The sequence below is a fragment of the Phocoena phocoena genome, chromosome 18, assembly GCF_963924675.1.
Source record: "Phocoena phocoena chromosome 18, mPhoPho1.1, whole genome shotgun sequence".
Taxonomy (NCBI): Eukaryota; Metazoa; Chordata; class Mammalia; order Artiodactyla; family Phocoenidae; genus Phocoena; species Phocoena phocoena.
In genome coordinates this window covers 11,368,016-11,390,086 of record NC_089236.1, presented here as the reverse complement: position 1 = coordinate 11,390,086, position 22,071 = coordinate 11,368,016, and the positions used below count along the sequence as shown (strand labels likewise).

The 22,071-nt window shown below is 34.3% G+C and overlaps 1 protein-coding gene across 4 annotated transcripts in view; it reads right to left on the bottom strand.

The window, feature by feature from the left end:
* NBEA (neurobeachin) overlaps window positions 1-22,071 on the bottom strand; it is a 618,385-nt gene that overhangs the window by 214,391 nt on the left and 381,923 nt on the right. For all 4 annotated transcript variants that reach the window (XM_065896024.1, XM_065896027.1, XM_065896028.1 and 1 more), the window contains 2 exons: window positions 20,171-20,295; window positions 3,081-3,224 (listed from right to left, as the gene is read on the bottom strand). In XM_065896024.1, coding sequence (XP_065752096.1) covers window positions 3,081-3,224; window positions 20,171-20,295 — 269 coding nt within the window. The remainder of the gene's footprint in view (window positions 1-3,080; window positions 3,225-20,170; window positions 20,296-22,071) is intronic.

Sequence of the window (22,071 nt, the reverse complement as noted above, 5' to 3'; positions counted from 1 at the left end):
AGTCACACATATTTAACTTGCCTCTTGAGATGAACAGCTTGGGAAGAAAGGGAACTAAAAGTGAAACAGAAAATTGTATGACACTTAAAACTGTAGAACTTTGTGGACATCGTATCTTTATTAAAACTAGAAAATTCCAAGGAAAATGGGGAAAACATGAGAAAGGGTCAATGTTTAAATACAGTTGTGCTGAAAATACCCTGTCAGATTTTTTTAACTTACTAGATGATTTGGGGGAACACATATATAAAACTAAAATGAATTATTATGCTTATTCATAAACTTCTAAGTATATATACATATTTATTTAAAGACACTATTTGGTGTATTTTAGTTTGTGCCATATACTACATAATTTTAAGGAAATACATTATTTTATACACTTGTTAACCTTATGCAAGCTACTTAAATTTGTCTTGACCTCTATATCCTCATTTGTAAAATTAAGGTAATAATAATTGTATCTACCTCTCAGGATTGTTGTGACTATTAAATAGGTTATTGCACATGAAGCCCTTCAAACACCACCTGGTGCCTAGCAAGACATGCTGGCTATACTTCTTCCTCTTATTTTTCTTTTTATAAACAGAAACTGATCCTAAGAAAGACATTATTATTTAGCAAATTTTGACTTCTGAGACAGAGATAACAATTATTTGGATAAGAATTTGTTAGAGCAACAAAAAAAGTTATATATTTATGTGGTTTAAAACTTATAGCTGATTTTTTTTAAAACCTAAGAATACTGGTTCATAATTAACTTCCAAAATTATTATTATTATTATTTTTTTGTGGTATGCGGGCCTCCCACTGCCGTGGCCTCTCCTGCCGCGGAGCACAGGCTCCGGACGTGCAGGCCCAGTGGCCATGGCTCACGGGCCCAGCCGCTCCGCGGCATGTGGGATCCTCCCAGACTGGGGCATGAACCCGCATCCCCCGCATCGGCAGGCGGACTCTCAACCACTGCGCCACCAGGGAAGCCCCAAAATTATTTTCATGTGACATTGTCACTATCATGGCAGTCCAGATTAGTAAGTAGGCTTCAGCACTTACAGAATGAATCTGTTAGACACCTATATATTATGCAGACTATTTCTGTGACTGTTACTTCTCCCTTCACAAAATATCCATCCCCTACTTCTTTTCTACTGCATTCAAAGTTCAGGGTCACATTTGTGCACTGCTGATTTAAACATGAACACTGTAGACTAAGTAGAAGATCAATATTTTAGGACAGTTTATAAGATTTTTTAGACACGAGGATTCCACAGAAAGAGTATGAGTTAGGATTTGGTGGATAGGCAAAAGAGCAAATCTGCTCAAAGAAAAATCTGTTTAAAAGACAGAAGTTGTATTGATAGAGATCGTTGGCTAAGATTCGATTTTTAAACAGTTTATTTCAAGCCTGCTTTCATTGCTCTTTACATATTTTAACTTAATGTTATTTTGAGAATTTTGTTTATAAGCATAAATTAATATTAATAATTACTCAAGCTACCATTAAAAGAGAGAAATATAAAGGAGTCATTAATCATTACCAGATTTTGCTTCTGGTATTAGTGGGCATATCTCATCATAATAAACTTCAAGGTACTAGCCAAATCTGTATCAACTAATTACCTTTAGTGGGAACTAAAGACCAGAGATGTTAAACTAAACTGTATAATTATTGAACATATCTGTGAGGATATGTGAATGAGGAAAGGCAACACATTACCTCAAAAGGTCAGAAATCGTGTTTGTGAATTTTCTCTAGTTCTTTAGGATCAAGAATAAGACCAGAAAACGAGAAAACAATCTGTGGCAAAAAGAAATAATGGACTTCATTTGCTTAAATTGCCAAGTGGCCTCAGATAAAAATCTCGGAACTACTAAAAAACCCCACAAAAACAACAATACTAAAACTTGAACATTTCCTCAGAAATTCAAGGCAAACATTTGTTCATGGACTTAAGATTAGTTTTAAATAGGAAAAATCGTTTTCATGATACAGAATTGCTAATAACATAGGCATATCCAGTAGCTGGTGTTAGAATAACCTTATTAAACATTTTCTAAAAGAGGAAGAATAACGTTCCTCTCCAGTTTACAATTAACATCTTCTCTTTGGTAAAAGTGAGAGATTTCTAACTGGCAGAAATATTGTTGGAGACTTTCCTAATGCATGCCAGGTAATTTTCAGCTCAGTTCTGGAAACAGGAGCACTATTTTGTAAACATAATGATGAATGTAAGTCCACTTCTCTATTGTCATCTGCCCCTCCAATGTTGTATGGGGTGAAAATATAGAATAGAGGTAAGATTCAACCATTTTTGAGACTCTAAAGCAGGAGTTTTTAGCCTGAGATCTAGGATATGATTCCACAGACTGGATTCCAGGGGTCAGTGAACCCTCTGACACTGTGTACAAGATTGTCTGTGTACCTTCATGAAACAATCTGCTTTCACCAGATTCTCAAAAGTGGTTTAAAAACCAAAAATGGTTATATGCCAACACTAAGGTATATATAGTCCATTGGGCCATTGTAGATGCTGCTCTGAACTGACCTTAGACGAGCACCAGGACAAAGTGAAAACTGAGGGTGGGCAGGTGAAAGTATGTCTCCTAGTAGTGGGGATTAGCAGTGCGGGGAGAGAGGGGAAAAAAACAGAGATGGGGAGGGACATTCCCAAGAGTGACAGTAGGAAGGAAATGGCTATTTCAATGGTCACCTGCCCGAAGTGGCTATTTTTCACAGCTGTTAGCATGTTAGTCATATGTGAAGTCTACCATCCTGTTCCCCCCGCCAGCCCCCCAATTATTTAGGGAGTTAGATGGGAACAGTTTATGCTATCCATTATTTCTCCTATATTAAAAGTTGCTCTTCACTACACAGAAAGTAGATGCTATTCATTTATCGTTAGTTTGGTATGTATTTTCCTCTTTTCAATACTAGAAATGAGATAAATTATTAACATTCACATGATTGAGTATTGCTCCAACCACTGGCTCTAGCTTATTCATCAGGAGATAGATTTTAAATTCAATAACTTGTGTGCATTTATTACTTACAACAAATAAAAAAATATTTAAAAATTTACCTGCAAGATTGTCAATTTCCTTCTCTTGGAGCAGACTGACTGCATCGTCATCTCCTTCCAGCATAAGCTCTGTCTCTGCATTCTGATTCACTATTGCTTGACTCCGGAATGTTTTCTTAGACTTTACTACATCTTCTTCAGTGCCTAATCACAACCAAAACATAATAATTTAGGCCATTGTGATTTACTTTCTTATAAACCCACTGCTTTCTTATAAATATATGCTGCATTTACATACTACTTTCAATTATAGAAGATTTTTACCTTCTTTATCTTGTTTGGCCTAAGTAACTCCACGAGAAAGGCAAGGGGTATAATCACCTGCTCTTATGTTGCAGATGAGGAACAGGCTGAGAAAGCTACGTGGGGAACCTAGGACTTGGGACTCTAAGATCACTGCACTTTCTACCAAAAATCTGTACTTCACCACAAACCTGGTTTTCTGATCCATAAAATTAAACACTTTTACACAATTATACTTCAGTGTGAATTAGATAATCAACTGATCAGATCATTTTTTAAAGTAGGTAAGTATGAAGAAAGCATTCACATCTGAAGGGAGAAATGACTGTTACTAGGAAGCTACAGAAAGGCAGAGTAAGGGATGATGTAGACGTATAACGTACATCAAAACAGCTGTTTCCTTAGCAATGGATGAAATAAATAATGGCTTTCTAAAGTGATATCCTTATTTTGATATAAAAAATAGTACAAAATGCCAAAATTCAAACACACAAAAAATAACTCAGAAAAATTGAAATATAGCAAGAGTTGACCTAGCATTCACTTGTTAGTCAAGGCGCAGGTTAGAAATTACAACACATTTAAATCTCTCACGGCTTTGACTACTTAACAAATATTCCAATATTTGCATTCAAACATCTGCTTTCGCAGGTGCCACTGAATCTGAAATGATCTGAGCTACACGTAAATTATATGTATACAGCTAAGAAATACCTTTATTTCATGTCACTTGAAGTTGGAATTCAACCTGGAAGAAAATGGTGTAATTTACTGTGTTCTAGCTTTAGTATTAGGATATAGGCTTCAAGGAGCAGCATTAACTAGAAAAACACCTTCACATTTCATTTGGTACAGTGGATATATTCCTGAATATGGGAGCCTAATAAATCACTGCTACACAGTATTTTTGTATCATAGTTTTAGGGGATGTTATGGTATTGTGTACACATGCAATTACTCTGCAAATCTTATCATGCCTTTGGCCAAAATCCTCTCCAGTGAACAATGAATACTTCCGGTCAATTCTCCTAGGCCCAGTACAGGACTTCCAACAGTCCCTTACTGCCTGTGGATATTTGCTCAACCATTTTCTTGGACGTGCATCTAGCTGTGGTAAAACTTGCATTGTAAACCAGACTGTTAGCTTCTTTCTTTGCAGCTTTCACATTTCTTTTTGTTAGTGACTCAGAGCCAATTCTGTTTGCTAAAACATTAACAAATTGACGCAAAGGTAGCCCAGAGCGGAGTAAAAAACACATGTTGAGGAACACAGCATGTCATGACAGCACTGTAGAGTGTCACTGGCTGAGAGGTACCGTCTGTCATCCTAGCTCTTACTGGACAATAGCAACTAGAGAGCATGGTTTAAATATAGCTTAACAATATAAAGTAACAGATTGTTAAATATGTCCTTCAATAAATACTTCAGAGACATATAGATCAATGCTACATGGAAGGTGAGGGGAATTAAATGGCTTATATGTGTAGTCCTCTTTCACTGGCCCACAGATGATTCTTATTTCTGGAATAAAAGCTTGAGGATTGATTACTGGATGCTCCAGAACCTTATCTTAATTTCATTTGGATTCTTGGTGATACAAAGCCCGCACAACAGTAATCTTCTGGGGACAGCTATCTTTATACATGGTTTGCTTCTTGGGTAGTAACTTAATTTGAGAAACTCGGAGCTTGCATCATCTGAGAACAAAGAGGCAAATCCAGTGATTAATAACCAAGAAATCTCTCCTGAGGTCTTTACAGCCATATTTCTACTAGGCATCTTCAGCTGGATATTCCTAGTTCCACGTTTCCCTAACTGAACGAATTATCTTTTGCTTCTTCACCTTCTCCTGTTTTGATCTACCCACTTAATCAAGCCACAGACACAGGATTCATTCTGTAAGGTGACGGACTCGACCCATCTCAAGCCATCATCATTCTGGTTTAGAAGGCCTTAATAGCTCCCTTATTCACACCACCCTCCATACTTTTGTCAGAGTATTATTATTAAACACTAATAAGTTGAGAATATTTTCCTGCTTAATATTGTGTGTTAACCCCTCCCAATCAACACTCAGTGCAAGGCTTCTACTCTAGGATACAAATCTAAACCCCTTAACATGACTGATTAAGGCCTTTTACCCTCTCATTACCAGTTTTGTCTTAGTTTTTCTTACTCCCCCATGAGCAATACTGGACCATTTACAGCTTCCAAACTATGTCATGTTTTCTCAGACCTCTTTACCTGTGCTAAAAGTATTCCCTCAATATGGTATGTCTCTTCCTTCCTCCTTTGTTCGGCTAATTCTTACTTAACCTTCAAAACTCACCTCCTTCAGGTGCCTTTCCTAACCAATCCATACTTTCACAGTCTACACAGAACTCAACCACACTGAGTGGGTGCTATCTGTTATGTGTATGTCTTCTCCACTGGGCTATAGCCTCATTCTGCAGCCTCAGTGCCTGGTACTCAGCAGGTGTGCCATGAACACTTGCTGAACGGAAGTTCAAGTCTACCCACCCAGAGTTCCCCACTCTGATTTCTTAAGGCAGGTTTGTGTGCACTCTCCCACGTGCTGTTTTTTCTGGCCGTGTAGCGCGGCATGTGGGATCTTAGACCCCAACCAGGGATCGAACCTGTGCTCCCTGCGTTGGAAGTGCGGAGTCTTAACCACTGGACCGCCAGGGAAGTCCCATCCCTTATGCTTCGTAAATCCTGCTACTCTAGTAGTTATATGTATTATAATCTTTTGTGCGCTTGTTATCTCCACACAGCCTGGAAGCTCCTTCCTGGATGACTAGAAACATTCTTCTGTCTTTGTAATCCCAGTTATTAGCACGCTGCCTGGGACACAGCAAGTCCTCATAAATACTGAACAAATGAATAACCTGAGACATAGAAGTTACCTCTGGATATCTCTTAACCTGAAGATTCCAGGATATCTCAGAGATTCTTGGTGAATTGCCTTCAGTTTGAGCGCTTATTGAAGAATCTATGAATTCACATGAAAGGGAACTTGGTTCTTTACATGAAATAGTCAATAAAGCCCTTTATGCATGAGTCAGCTTAATAAAGCAAGTTTTTCCTTGTATCACAACTGTGTGCATTCTGCTTTGTCTTTTTTAAAAAAGGCTTTACATTACTCTTGTGTTATTAAAAATATAAAATAAAATTAAAATCTTCCAATAAAGCAAATTTAGTCAAAAGTATGTGAGCTCTCAAATGTATATTATATTTAAGAAATGTATATTCAATTTTACCGCCTCTAGTTTTAAAGCAGTAAAACAATTATGTCTTCAAAAGATATGTAGTAAACTAATCCCTACCAACACAGCGAACTTATCGTCCCTGTTGAAGTGTTATCAGTTTGAAGCTCAGTAAACTTCCTGATTTTTACGATACTGCACCAAACATTTATCTAAATGAAAGTGTATGAGATCCAAAGGTGCTTTTCAATCACAATATCCTTTATGAATTAGACTTTCATTTATCAAAATTACAGGCAAAAAGAGGTAAGGTCTCAAAGGGCTGTCTCATTACAAGGCTTATAAACACTGTCCTTAGAAAGAATTGGTTTAACACCCAGCAAATCAAAATCTGATTGGGAAGAGAATTTATTTGAGATCATCTATCTTCAGAAGACATGTTGGACTGAGTGCACTTCTTGGCCTCTTTAGCCATTCATCAGGAAATTAACAAGCGAGTACCACAAACCACCAGAATGCCTTAGCTTTGAAAATGTGAATTATGTGTTAAGCTGGATAGGCTAGACATACACCCTTATTTTCTAAGAAAACATTAAAATGCCATAAAATTTGAAAGGTTTCAGAATAAAAAATTCCACCAAATTATAGATTAATGAAGCCAAATCCAAAAATTATACTTATTTTCCACATCATGTTACAAATAACAAATACAGGAAAACATCCTATACACATTATATTTCTTAGTAAGGAAATATGCTTAAAGCTCTGTATGTGAAAATGCCATCTAATATAGAATACTGCATTACATGAACCTAAATGAAGCTCCTCTTTTGTAATATTTCTCTTAATAATAAGGATCCACGTGAAACAAAGTATATTTTAAAAGTGAAATAACGAGAAAACTATGTTTCTGTTTTTAGTACTGTTATTATACTCTAGCATTATTACTACTATAATAATAATTATTAATTATCATTTAAAAATTATATTGTTATTTTAAACAAGGGTAAGTTAAAATATAGAAGTGATAAGTTAGAGACATTAACTTATCTTGATAATATTCAGAGAATATGTCTAACTGGAAAGTCTGGGCAATTAAGGCAAAGAAATTTCATTTGCCCATCACGTCTTTTTCTATCGATACACATAAACAGTTAATGTAAAGAAAAATACTATAAAGTAGTTTATTTCTGTTTAAGGAATTATTCTATAGACAACTCCAAAACATCTATACCAATAAGGAAAAATGTAATTTCTAATAATAGGGAAACAATAAATCATGTCTGTGTGGTTAACGCACGAAGAGAAAAGATATAAACCCATAACAAGCCAATTTTAGTGTAGCAGGGGCTTCTTACCAGTTTTATATAATAGTTATCATTTATTTTCCATTGAGTATGGAAATATGGCTTTTTCATTTATTAAAATGATACATGAACATACATGTGTATCTACCTATCTACTTATCTACCTATATTATGTATATCTACTCTGTAAGAACACATTTTCCATGTTATTTGATCTGTACAATTTAAGTACATGGTGTAAGATTCATGAGCTGGCCCCTGCTTATTTAATATCTCACTAATTTACCAATTTGACCTCTTCACACTTTATATTCTCCAAGAGCTGAATGCTGTTGTTCCCAAACATGCCACACTGTTTCAAACCTTTAAGTCTGACATGTGTAATTTCTTTTACATGGAATTCCCTTACCTGCTCTGTCGTTCAGAATGCAGTTTAGTTGAGTATTCTCTTCATTGTATAAATTTTGTATCTTGTAAGTCAAAATATATTATTTTTTGATATTTTTCTTAAGTCTTTTATTTAGGTATTCTCGTATTAGATTTTAATTTCCAGTGTATCGAGTGTCAAAAAAAGTGGCAATCAATAAATATTTGTTGAGTGAGCACATGAAAATACAATAATAATTTGCATATTAATCATTTTATATGTACAGTACTTAAGAAAAGTTACTTTTCTCTTCATGTCCTTTACAGTTTCCTCATAAATGAGTAAGGTGGACTGTGTGATTTGCAATTCTTACTTTATTTTTCCTGCAAACATCCATTAAAAACGTATTTTACAAATATATCCAGACCAATCTCCTAACCTCAGTTGCCTACCCTGTTGAAAGAGAACCAAGTATTTTTTAACTGAACTCTCACAGGATTATTGCACTGTTGAAATAGACAATGAATGCTTAAATACTGTGAAATGTGTGAATATTATTTATATAATAACCTCTCAGAATGTTTGTTAAAATGTTGATAAAATAAACTAACAAGAGTATTAAAAGTTTACTAAGTACATAATTTAAAAATGAACAAGAATACAACCAATGCTTTATTGCTTACAATAATGCTGCCTAAGATTTATATAAAGGGGGGAAAAAGCAGGCTGATGTGAGGATTTAAAAACTCAAATAAGATAACGGATGCGTCTAAGGTCTTATTAGCACGATACCTAGTCAATAATGAGTATCCAACAAATAATGGTTTCCTTTCCTTCAATTGGGATTAATCTTCTTCCCTCCATCATGCTGTTGTAACACTGTTTATATTCATTACAAGGCAATAGGAGCCTTCAACACCTCCCCTAGATCAGATAATTCCTGAAGACAGCAAGGATAGCGTGTAGGCAGGTACCATGAAGTGTTTGTAAAGCTGAATGGAGTGTAAATAGCTTACATTAAAAACTGATTTCCCCTCAATAACCATATTATTCATTTAAATATATTATTAAATAAAATTACATAAGCATCAATATATTTGACATGCATTTTGGATTTTGTATATAGGCATCTTAAGAATATAAGTGTTCTTAATATCTTGGATAAGGAAAAAACTGCTTTCTCAACAAAGTTGATATCGCAATTTGTTTTAGAGAATTATAAAGATGAGCCATTTAATACATAGTTTTCTTCCATCATTGGAAGGAAATGGGAAGAATGAAAATTTAGTCTCATTTTAATTTTATCTAAATGTAATATCAGGAAATTCTAATGTTTCTAAACATCTTGAAATCAGTTTAAGATGGCAGTCTTTTTTGGAGGAGAAATTCTTTTCAATATACACCATTTCACAACATTTTTAGCTTGGGAAATGTGTTTTGACAAAAATCTCCCCTTACGTAAGAGAAAATGCTGCAATTCATTTTCAAACCTAAATACTTCTTTTAGGAGTATTAATGACACATAAATACTTTGGGAAATTTTAAATAGACATTACTTCTTCTCATTAAAGCTGAAATCAGAGCAACAAATATCTTTACAGAACAGCGCTTTTAGTAACTCCAATGATATTATTTAATTTCCACTAAAAGGAAAAGATTTTAAGATAAATACTCCCAACTAATTACATTAAATATGGTGATATGATCTTGTGCAATAATACGTATGAATCAATCTATTACTGAGAATTTTACAATTTTGACCATTTTAAACAAGATGAAAGAATTTTTTTGTTGTATTGAGAAACCTAACACTCAAAAATGTTTTATGTCAATCTTAATGTGAGATAAAAGCAGTAGTACATACATAGAACAAACTTCACTGTAACGATCATTTACTGAAAAGTAAGTATTTTTCTTTGTAAATAATTTAAATTCAAAATTAAATTTTGCCTTTGACTTTATAGCACAGACACAGTATTTCCTTTCTTAAGTAACGTAAATGATGATGACATAGAAGGAAAGACCTGCTGAAGGCCAAGGACTGAAAAAACAAAAATCATCTTCTGTACAGAACAGGATTAAAGAAAAAACAGTCTTTGCAATAGAAAAATCCTAATGGTAAGGACTGTTAGTGATACAGAATAAAAACACTACTGGAGGGCTTCCCTGGTGGCACAGTGGTTGGGGGTCTGCCTGCCGATGCAGGGGACACGGGTTCGTGTGGGGAGGGTCCGGGAGCGGCTGGGCCCGTGAGCCATGGCCGCTGAGCCTGCGCGTCCGGAGCCTGTGCTCTGCAACGGGAGGAGGCCACAACAGTGAGAGGCCCGCGTACCGGAAAAAAAAAAAACAAAAAAAACACTATTGGAAAGAATGACTGGAAAACTCAGGTATCCTTTTTGCTCTTTTATATTTGATGTTGAGTCAGGAGCCTCACTTTATCAATACAAAATCTTTTTATGAAAGTAAGTATTTCTATAAATGAAATAGACTGTTTCTATCCAAATAAACAATTTCTATTTGTTGTTTCAAACACACTTTACGTAAAAATCTGAATAGTTATTGACTAAATTTAATTAATACAGATAAAAAATCTGGACAGTTTACACATCAAATTCTTCATTTCTTAGTTGTGGGTATTTTAGTCTGAATGCATTGGATTTAACCATGGTTCTCACTTCAATTCATTTCTGTTGACAGAGAATATATTTTGTAATTCAAAATAGATATTATCTATATCACCATAAAACTACCAAGATACCAGCTTCAAATTTATAATGAATTTGATTCAGAAATGGTAATGCTTACCTGAATCAATAACTGATATTACTATTTATGGTCCATTTTAATACATTGTTATATCACATAAAATTAGAGTACAGCATGAGTAACTTGTACAGACTTTTGATTGTTTTAAACTAGACATAAACATTACATCTGCAGGTAGGCTGTTCTCTGAAAAGCTTGAAGAACTTATTTCAACGGCAGAGTAAATATCCAGAATTAGCAATATGGACATTAATTAAGATGGAATGTTCACAGATTATTATTCTAAGTGGTAAGTTCTTATTCACATTAGTTTTGCTTGTAAATGATTTACTGGACTATAAGAAATAAAAGAAAATGGCTACCTAACATCAACAGTTATTGCTCTGTGGAGAAGGACATCAAGGACACTTGCAAGTAAAAGAATTGGATCAATATTAACGTGATTTTCATTTCATGCTTCCCCAACTCCAGTAAGCTGACAATATACTCTGATTATGTGAACTGCCTCAGAGTAACACAGAAGAGGTTATTAGAGCAAGAGGTGGAAAGGGAATGCACTTTTTATATTGACAGGCCTGCTAATAGAGTATACTGATTTTCAAAGACATGCAATGCATTTTTACAATTTGGTTCTGACAGCAAAAACGGAATTTCATTTATTCCTAATTCAAAATATTCATATATAAGCAATATTTCTTAGAGCAGACCAACAAAGGGGATATTCATAAATAGCATTTTTAAACAGTAAAAATGCAATTAAAAAAGGTACAAGAAAATATTATTGAATTTAAGTACAGCATTATATAACTATGAAATGCTAACTTAATAATCTTAATGGAGTAAATGTAGAAAACTGCATTCTATGCTTTTTAAGGGAAATTTGATAAGCCATATTTTAAAAATATACATGATGATAAACGTAGAATCTCTGTGGTAGGAGAATATTATGTGGTAGGATTTTGATTAGCCATTAAGTTAGGGTGATTTTAAAATATTTTAAATAGGATTTCATTACATTGAAAATCACATGGCACACTTTACTTGTGGAAAAAAGTGCTAAAACATATAGAAAACTTGGGCTAGTTTGGAACCCTCTAAATATCATGAAGAGCAGAGATAATGCATTATTCATCTTCGTGACTGTTTGAGTACATAGCATAGTGTTTGGTCCTTACGTTAAAGTATGCTTAGAAAAAGACCAGCAGGAATAAATACATTAAAATGGTAAAGGCAGCTATCTTGACGGCTGTCTATGAGTGACTTTTTCCCCCTTCTTTAAAACTGTTTTGCGTTTTCTGGATTTTCCACAATGACTATGTTTCTTTTCAGGAAGGAAAGAAGGGAGGGAAGGTGGAAGGAAGGAAGGAAGGATGGAAGGAAGGAGGGAAGGAAGGAAGGGAGGGAGGGGAAAACGAACAAAGGAAAGAAACCTTTCATCCTGAGTCAAGAGGGGTAGATAGCCAATGAGTAGCAGAATGGAAGGAAGAAAGTTTTGGCATTCTTGGAATGAAAGAAAAGATGAACTGGACAGCTTGAATGAGGGCTTAAAGGGTGGGGAGACTTCCCCTGGCAGTGGATGGCATTAACCTGGGGAATGATGCTTGGTGTTTCTTTTCTAAGCCTGCCACAAAATGCAGTGTGGAAAATTTACTTTAAAACTCTGAGAAATGGGGGGTAGGAGATGTTTTGGATAGATAAGCAACTGGTTCAGGGACATGGAAGGAAGACGTAATTTAACAGGAATTTCTCTTTAATTATTAAAAACTGGGATAGCTAAGAGATGGTGCTGGTATAGGTTATCGAAAGCACTTTTAAAAACACTAGAGACTTTCCGGACGCGCAGGCCATGGCTCACGGGCCCAGCTGCTCCGCGGCATGTGGGATCCTCCCGGACCGGGGCACGAACCCGCGTCCCCTGCATCGGCAGGCGGACTCTCAACCACTGCGCCACCAGGGAAGCCCTAAAGACATTTAAAATTATGTTTTTATAAATGACATTGAATGCACAGTCTGTGAACGACTCTAAGTTCACCTGTACTGATAAATCTCTGTGGATGACAGGCTGTATGAGTGGGCCAAAATTTAGCAGGTAAACTTTTAGAGAGGGGAAGTTCAATAATGCTCATACACTTGGGAAAATTCCAAATTTATCTACAGCAACACACTGTATAGGAAGATCACGGTATTTAGATTGAGATTTTGCTCTATCTACCATTTATTAGTTAGCATGCCACTTAATTTCTATAGTCTGTCATTTTCCCAAATAAAAATCCTTTAATACCTCTATTGACAGATCCCTTCACAGTATAGTTCCAAGCAGCCTTTTCAGCTCATCTTTGTACGATCTCCCCACACCATCTTGTGTTCCATCAAGCAGCACCACTTTCATTCCCTGGACACATCATGTTGTGTGGTCCCTTCCTCCATGTTACCACCACCTCACTTACTGTCTTGGGTAGATATCCATTTATCCTTTCAAGTTTAGCTAAAATTTATTTCTTCAGTTAGCCAGCCCTCTTCACTGAGTTTGCATAGCATTTTTAATACAGCTTGATGAAAATATCTATCATACTGTATTTTAATTATTTATAAATGTAATTTTATGTACACTTTATAAAAATTAGTCTAAAAATATAAGCAAGATTGTGAGCAGTTCCATGCCACTTAGCAATAGATCTATTAATATAATTTTGTCAGCTCCTTATCTTTAGTGGCTTTTGATGCTCTAACTGGAAATAAAGTACAGACATAAAAAACGTATTTCAGGATTTGAAAATGCCGTACTTATAGACCTATTCTGTAGACTATCATACTTCAATGCTGTTATTGAAAAGGATGAATGAATGTGGTTAAAATACTGTGTATGTTGAAATGAATGAATTATCGATTAAATAAAAGACAGCAACAAAGTACAAAAAATTGTATTAATGTGGATGCTTTAAATGGAATAGGTGAAAGATATGATTCCTGTCCTCAAGTGGTTTTTCTTTTATCTCAGAATATAAAATACTTAAAATCAAAATACTTTCTGATAACTTTACACGGTGACCTATTACCAAGTGCAAAATATTGAGGTCATTCAAAGAAGTAAGTTAGGGTCTTTTATGCCTCCATGTCTTGGAAATTTCTGTTATTAACTCTGCTCTTCCCTGCTCACCTGGTAAATTCCTAATCTTCTCTCAAGTCAGTTCATAAGTAACTATTTCTGTGAAGCTGACTCCAACCCGATAGGTCCAGCGTTAGTCACCTTCCCTGTGCTCCTTTATGAAGTACCACCTCCCTCTACGAGAACTGCTTATTTCTTTCCACTAGACCAGGATTTTTCAACCTAGTCTCTACTGATGTTTTGGGCTGGATTTTGGTTGTCATTCTGGGGAGCTGCCCAGTGAATAGTCAATAGTGAATTTAGCAGAATTCTTGGTGTCTACCCTTTAGATGCCAGTAGCACACGCTGACTTCCACCCCTGCTGAGACACACTGCACTAAACTATGTGCTGTGAGAAGGCAGAAATTGTGTCTCAGCCTCTGTATTCAACATTTAGTGCGTGCATGGCATGTACAAGATATTCAATAAATGCTTTTAAATTAATGAAGCCACTTGATTCCTCTGAATCAGTTTAAAGCCTTCCATCTGAAGCTTCCCATAAAAACAGGGGAGTTGTTAAAACCTTTGTTGATATGAAAATGCTGTTACACAAAAACTTTAAAATGTGTTTTATAAGCATATTTTATAAGTCAGCATTTATATAATCCATTTAAATTATTTTAAGAGACTATAAAACCATAGGGTGAAGATAAGACTGTATTAAAATATGACACTGGCATCAAAAAAGAGCTGAAAGATGACTCCATGTATGCCTTTCTCTCGCTTGTAAAAAATTTACATCATTAACTTTTCAATAAATTATTTTAACAATAATCATATCATCTATTTCATTCCAGATATGAAGATTTAATTAATAATACACCAACTAAAATGGACATATCAATGAACAATAAGAAGACATTTGCTAGAGACTACATGGTACAAACAATAAACCACTCGGTAAAACAATCAAATCATCGTTTCCAACTATTATAAATGTAAACTCTTCAAAAAACTGGAGTCAGAAAAAGAATGAAGTCAGATAATTTGAAGCTCCTGTCTCAACAACTGTATATAGCTGCACTAGTACTTTTTTATTCTCGGTGTTTTCTTATTTCTTGATGACTGCAAGTAGCACCTTACAGTAGCCATGCATACACCATCAAAACTAATTTAATTCCAGATTCATTACAGAGCTGCTTCTTATTCATCAAGGTCATATCTAGATGGCTTCACAAGCTTAGATAAATTGGGTGTTAAGCAGATACATCTCTGAGGAACCTAAGGATGTTCGCATTTGCAGTTCTCAGCATATCTTATTATTTATTGCCAAAGAAATGAATGATTAATTTTGTCATCTTTGCTCCATGTTTTTTTTTCCTCTGGCTAAAACAGCCTGCCCTCCTCTGCGATGCCTGATCAGACCTATTTAGGATGATGGCTTTGATCGCAGACGTGGAGCTTGAGATCTTAGGCTTTGATGAAACATTGCTCCACTATAATTTCATGGAAAGGGGACAGAGTCCTACATGGTAATTGACAATCAACAAAGACAACCAAACTTATTAAGATTTTAACTATTCTTTGACACCATAATCTTTCAGCATCAGAAATGGACCAAAATTTGTCTGGTTTGGGTTTTATTTAAACATACAAACAATATACAGAATCCTCCTTTTTCAATCATTTCCCTATTAGCTAATTTGCCCTGAAGAAGAAAGCCCTGCAGATCAGAAAATGAATTTATAGTTTAAAATATTTTCCTTATATTCTTCCACTGCTATGGTCTGTAAAATTCCCGGTAATCAATTAAATTTGCACTTGTATGAGATTTTACTATCAGAAAACACCCAAAAAACACATTCAATACATATGAAATTAGAGCATTAAACACCAGCAAAAAAAATTACATGCCTCTAGGTTTTTATTAATCACATTCCAACACTAGAGGCTGAAAAGTATATCAAATCACACCAAATCTTTCGCACATGACAACCTCATAAATTATTCAACTCATTAGTATTACTAAGAAGCATGAAAAACTCCATCAGTGTTAAGGATGTTTTCCAACTGAAAAAGGTCAACCAAAAGTTTTAATAATGAAATGGAAGAGAAAGCTTTGCAAAGCAAATATGAAGTACAATAACGGTCCTTTTTGTCTCCTTGGAAATATATCTAATTCTGATTATTTGCTCATTTAAAAGAAAGTATTGTTAATATATTTGTTTTGTGGCTCCAAATAAATTGCCTAAATAGAATGTCATGAAATTTAAATTACAGCTAAATGCTTCTGCCCATCACATTAAAGTTTAACTATGATTTAAGCTAAACTGTTTGAATTAAAGGAAAAGTCAAGTGATTCAAAACATTTTTGTTAAAACATTAAGCTTGCAAATTCAGTTTCACTGCTATTACAATATATTAATAGAGGCTCACATTCTTGAAACATAGTGTACTACAGGAACAGAGAGACATGACCAGTGATCAAATCTCAGCGATTGCTTTGATGGCCATGTAAATATTCCCTATTTAAGTAATTTTAGGTTATTCCCTCAGCTTGTACAACTTGGTTAAAATTCTGAAAACTTTGATCACTGATTCAAATACTTCTAGCCATACTGAAAGTTCCATTCATTAAATCTTTTGTTCCTAAAACAATTTTGTTGCCACAATGTAGATGAATAGAAAAAAAATTTTGACCATAGATTACTGCAGAGTTTCTGTGCATTTAATATTTAACTTTCAAGATAGAATTTGAAATACTTTAATTATTCAACAAAGAGGAAGAAATAAATTGAATTTCAATTTGTTCTAGAAGCTCTCTCAAAATTAGTAGGTTTGTGCTATAAATATACCCTTTACCTATGTCTACACAAACCAAAACATTAAATCTTTCGGATGTTAGTCTATACACTGCCAGACTTTAAGGTACTTAAAACACATTTAAATGTTTAATGGCAGGCAGAGTGACCAGATGATGGGCTGATTTCTGTTAGTTTTATATGAATGTTCTGGCAATATGTGCATATAAAAGCCTTTCTCTAAAATATACAAAATATGTTTTCAATTAAGTCTTTCAACATCTATTTTCATTGGATAAAGTGCTTTGTAATAATTACTGACATTTACTTCCTATTCTTCTGAGGAAATACTTTAAACATAGGTTAGAAGGCACATTAAGAGTTTGGAAGAAGATACAATGTTATGTTTTTCTCTTGGCAGTTTGTAATTCCTCCTTCTACTTCTATGTACAGATCACTCCAGGGAGTACTTTCCACTCACCTCTTCACATCCTCCATATTTTACTCCCTACTCTCTACCCACTTCTAGAAGTTCACAAATGTGAAGTCAGAGGTGTGCTCTAGAGTTGTTTTTGGAGGTAGAATTGTTTCTGTTCTCTTTTGTCTTCCACTACCCGACCTTAACCCCGAGAATGACCATGAAGTAAATCTGGCACGAGTACCATGTAGATGTCCTGAATATTTTATGGCATACGTGTGGTCTTTGTTCTAGATACGTATAAAATAAAAACATACCCTACTTTCCTTTTATCAAAGAACCCAACTCAGGAGGGATAACAGGTTTGGAATACTGCTGATGATCCACTATTTCAAATTCATAAACCACTACATATTTTAAAATACGTTCATACTACACACAGAGGATGTTTACTATCACCTACATCTTTCATCTGTTTCAAAATCAGAATATTATTTTTTAATTTAGGTTCATTAACAGTGGTTACTATGTTACTAAAACATGACATGACAGTCTTAAAAAAAGGTCAATATAGGGGCTTCCTTGGTGGCGCAGTGGTTGAGAGTCCGCCTGCCGGTGCGGGGGATACGGGTTCGTGCCCCGGTCCGGGAAGATCCCACATGCCGCGGAGCGGCTGGGCCCGTGAGCCATGTCCGCTGAGCCTGCGCGTCCGGAGCCTGTGCCCCGCAGCGGGAGAGGCCACAGCGGTGAGAGGCCCGCGTATCAAAAAAAAAAAAAAAAAGGTCAATATAAAAAAATTTAAATATGTTTCTTATAAGCTTTGACACTGGTTTAATAATAAAGACATTTTAAAAACTGAACATACAAAATAAGGCATCCATTTTTATAGAGAACCAAAAGAAATATTTTTCTAACAGACCTTTTCTAAAAGCAACCTATAGAACACTGAATGTAGTATAATGTGAATCCTATATAATTAAGGTACTGGCAACACCAATAATATCACTCTAGCCTAACCCCTGTTACAAGTTGTCTTTAGATGTTTCTAATTTCTAATGAGAGGAATTCAAGATGAATTGATGAAAATGCTTAAATGGTTGGGAATATGAAATGAAGTTAAAAATTTTTAAGTTCATATTATAAAGCATGCCACTTTAAGTAGATATTTCTAAGAATCTCTTCTGTAGAACATAAAGATAATAACTCATTTTAAGTTGGTGCTAAATCCTTAGGTGCTAGAATCCTTAGGTGATTTTTTTTGAGTTGATTAAAGAAATCCCCTACAGTACAAGTCAACTATATATTTTTTTAAAGCATATTCTCTCCTGCAGTTACTTTTACTGTATAAAGTTACTTTTTAACTTTATCTTAGGTATGTTTCATATGAAATCCTCACATATTTATTTGTGTTTCCAGCCTTAGTAAGTAATACCAATTCACAGACTAGTTACACAATAAATTTTAAAAGTTGTGCACATTTTCTTTCTATTGGGATTAAATATTTTCCCTGTTCAATCCATCAAGAACATGAATGGCAATCTGTGTTATATATTAGGGTAAATTTTAAAACATATGGCTCATTTATTACTCTCAAATAAATAAAAATTAAAATAATAAAAACCCAAGTGATTGTGAGAACAAAAGTAGTCAATAACAAAAACATATGGACAGTGTTCAATAACGTTATTTTCTGAGTGTATATGGTTTATAAAATTATATTATCAATCAAACTTAAACTTTTTAGAGCATTTAAAAATAGGTGAACTGGGCTTTCCTGGTGGTGCAGTGGGTTCGAGCCCTGGTCTGGGAAGATCTCACATGCCGCGGAGCAACTAAGCCCGTGCGCCACAACTACTAAGCCTGTGCTCTAGAGCCCGCGAGCCACAACTCCTGAAGCCCGGACGCCTAAAGCCCGTGCTCTGTAGCAAGAGAAGCCACCACAATGAGAAGAGTAGCCCCCGCTCATCGCCACTAGAGGAAGCCCGCACACAGCAACAAAGACACAATGCAGCCAAAAATAAATAAATTAATTTAAAAAAAGTAGGTGAACGGAGAGAATAGCCCTATGCATACTTCTTGGTGGACAGCAATCTAAAGTAGCAGCGTTTTTATTTAATTACAAAAAGTATTTTGATATTTACCATTTATTGCACATTTTATAAAGGACAACTTAGGGTGCAGTTCTACTGTAGTGTGATAGTGGATGATATCTTTAATGTTGGATGGTCTTTTTCAAACTTTATTTGCAATCCATTGGAGGACTGAGAACCTAATGGGCATACTGAGGCATGATTTATTTATTAAACTGAAAATAATAGAATAGGGTTAAAATACAGAATGCCATGTAATGAGATTATTAGTAAGACATTTGTTTCAGTTAAATACACAAGTATGTGCATGTGTATATGTATATACATAACAGTACACATATTTGTCTATATATTTCATGTATATATTTATATTCACACAGTATACCTATGTGTATATATATACACATACACACACAAATTATACATAAAAATATATAAATCTGAATACACACTTACAGTAGTACATTTTTTTTTCCACGTTGGGTGAAAAAGTTTGAAAGATGCTGAAAAGGAAAATGATTTTACTCTTGTTTTAGGCTCTATGAGAAGGATGCTGGGTAATAACCAACTATGTGGAGGCTTCTAATCTATCACAAAGAAGCTGAAGAGTCTAACATACATCAAGTGGGAGAAATATTGGGTTGAATGAGTATAACTTAAATGATGCTGAAGGATAAAGCAGAACATAACATTTTTGGCTTATGACATGGAGAATTTTAAATGCTAGTGAAAAAAAAAGAATTATCAACCACAGAGAGTCACCTCACATCCAGGAGTATTTTTGTGTGAGAGGCACTGGTACTCACCATATTCTATTGCAGCTTTGAGCAATGCTTCAGCATGAGTGGAGCCAAATGCGTTGCGGACAAACCGTCTCCTTCGACGAAGATCATCTTCCCAGTAATCCAAACGCCAGAAATCGTGCAATTGGCTAAGAATGGGAAGATAAAAAACAATAATAACTAATAATAATGATGTATAACTGGAAGTACATTTTTTCAAGTTATATACATTCACAGACTGCTTACACAATAAATTTTAAAAGCTTTGCACATTTTCTTTTTATAAGGATTAAATATTTTCTGTATTCAATTCATCAAGAGCATGAATGGCATTACATATTATAAACTATGGTAAATTTAACTCTTCTAAATTCATAACTGATACAGTTAAATCTTTATTTCTTTGGTCTCATTGGAAAATTAAGATAACTTTTGAGATATTTATGTTTTACAACTGTGTTTATATACATATGTTTCCTCTACAAATGAACAAAACTTAAAATAGTAACATTCTCATATTTTAGGCATTATAACATTCAGCTCTGCTTTCTTTACAATGTTCTTCCTTCTACTGAAAACATTCATCACTGGGAGTTTAGTAACAAATGCAGCATCAAATTACAAGTATTAATGGCACAGTTTGCATTCTTTTACACTGTTTTTAACAAGGCTTGTAAATCACAGGATAGACCTCACTACAAACAGTTCGCAATTTAATGACCATGGTTTCTTAGTACACTGAATTAAGAACTATAAAATATTGCCCACTTGGATTTGGTGGAAGAATGATTAAAATAATGTGCTGAAATATTCATTGAAATAATTCCCTACTGCCCACAGCAACATGAGAAAAGTGCAATTTTATCCATTATTAATAATAGTGAATTAGAGCTGCAAAAAAATGCCAGTATGTGGTAATTGTCTTGGTAAATTATTATTCTAACGCTAACAGAGTCCTTGGATGATTTTACAGCTTTCAGTTAATATAAACCATTAACAGCCATGGCCATCGTTGGTAACACTGTCTAAACTATGTTACACTTTAAACAATATTAAAAATCTACAAGGTATTTCAGAAACTACTGAAATATGTTCATTGTATACCAATGGAACATTTCATGGTATCATTTTTGTTTTCAATTTAACTTTAATAAACATTAGTGATAAATGCTACTGCTTGAGAAGTCTGTCTTTTTCTGTATAGTACCTGGAATAATATACTCAAAAGATAAAATTCTAATTTTCTTGAGCAGCACTATTCATAAAAACATATAAAATGCTTTCACAGAAGATTTGATTTCAGTTTTTATTTTGATATTTTACTGTAGGAGAACACTGTGTTTGATTAAGATGGAAACTATATATTTTGCTCATCATTATCTCTCTAGCACAACGTCTGGCACATACTATGTTTTTAATAAATATTTAATGAATTAATTAAAACAATTTTTTTTTACTTTGCAAATCTACAGAGAAGTATAGTCAGTGAGAACAATAATTTACTTTTGAAAAAATTTTAGATTTTATGGCTATTTAATTTTGTTTTCTATAGCTTAATTGTTAAATAATATATCAATATAAGGGATATATAAAAAGAACATTAAAATTATAATCATTTAAAGTATAATTTAATATACTTGTTTTTCTAAACATAATAATTATAATTTTATTTTTCTGTCAAAATAATGATTATCTGGTGATTAATTATTATGAGTAGTATACCTCTGTCATTAATTTAAAATATGAAAAATTCTATCCCTACAAATACAGATTAATCCTAGTAGTTTAAAGAAGAAAATGCTAAAATCTTGCTATAATGATTTTCCTTAAAAGTATGTTAAAATTAAGTAACTGAATTCACTAGGAGAGACCTGAGATCTAATGTTTTCTCAAGTTCCTGACCACAGACATACTTTCCTCTATTC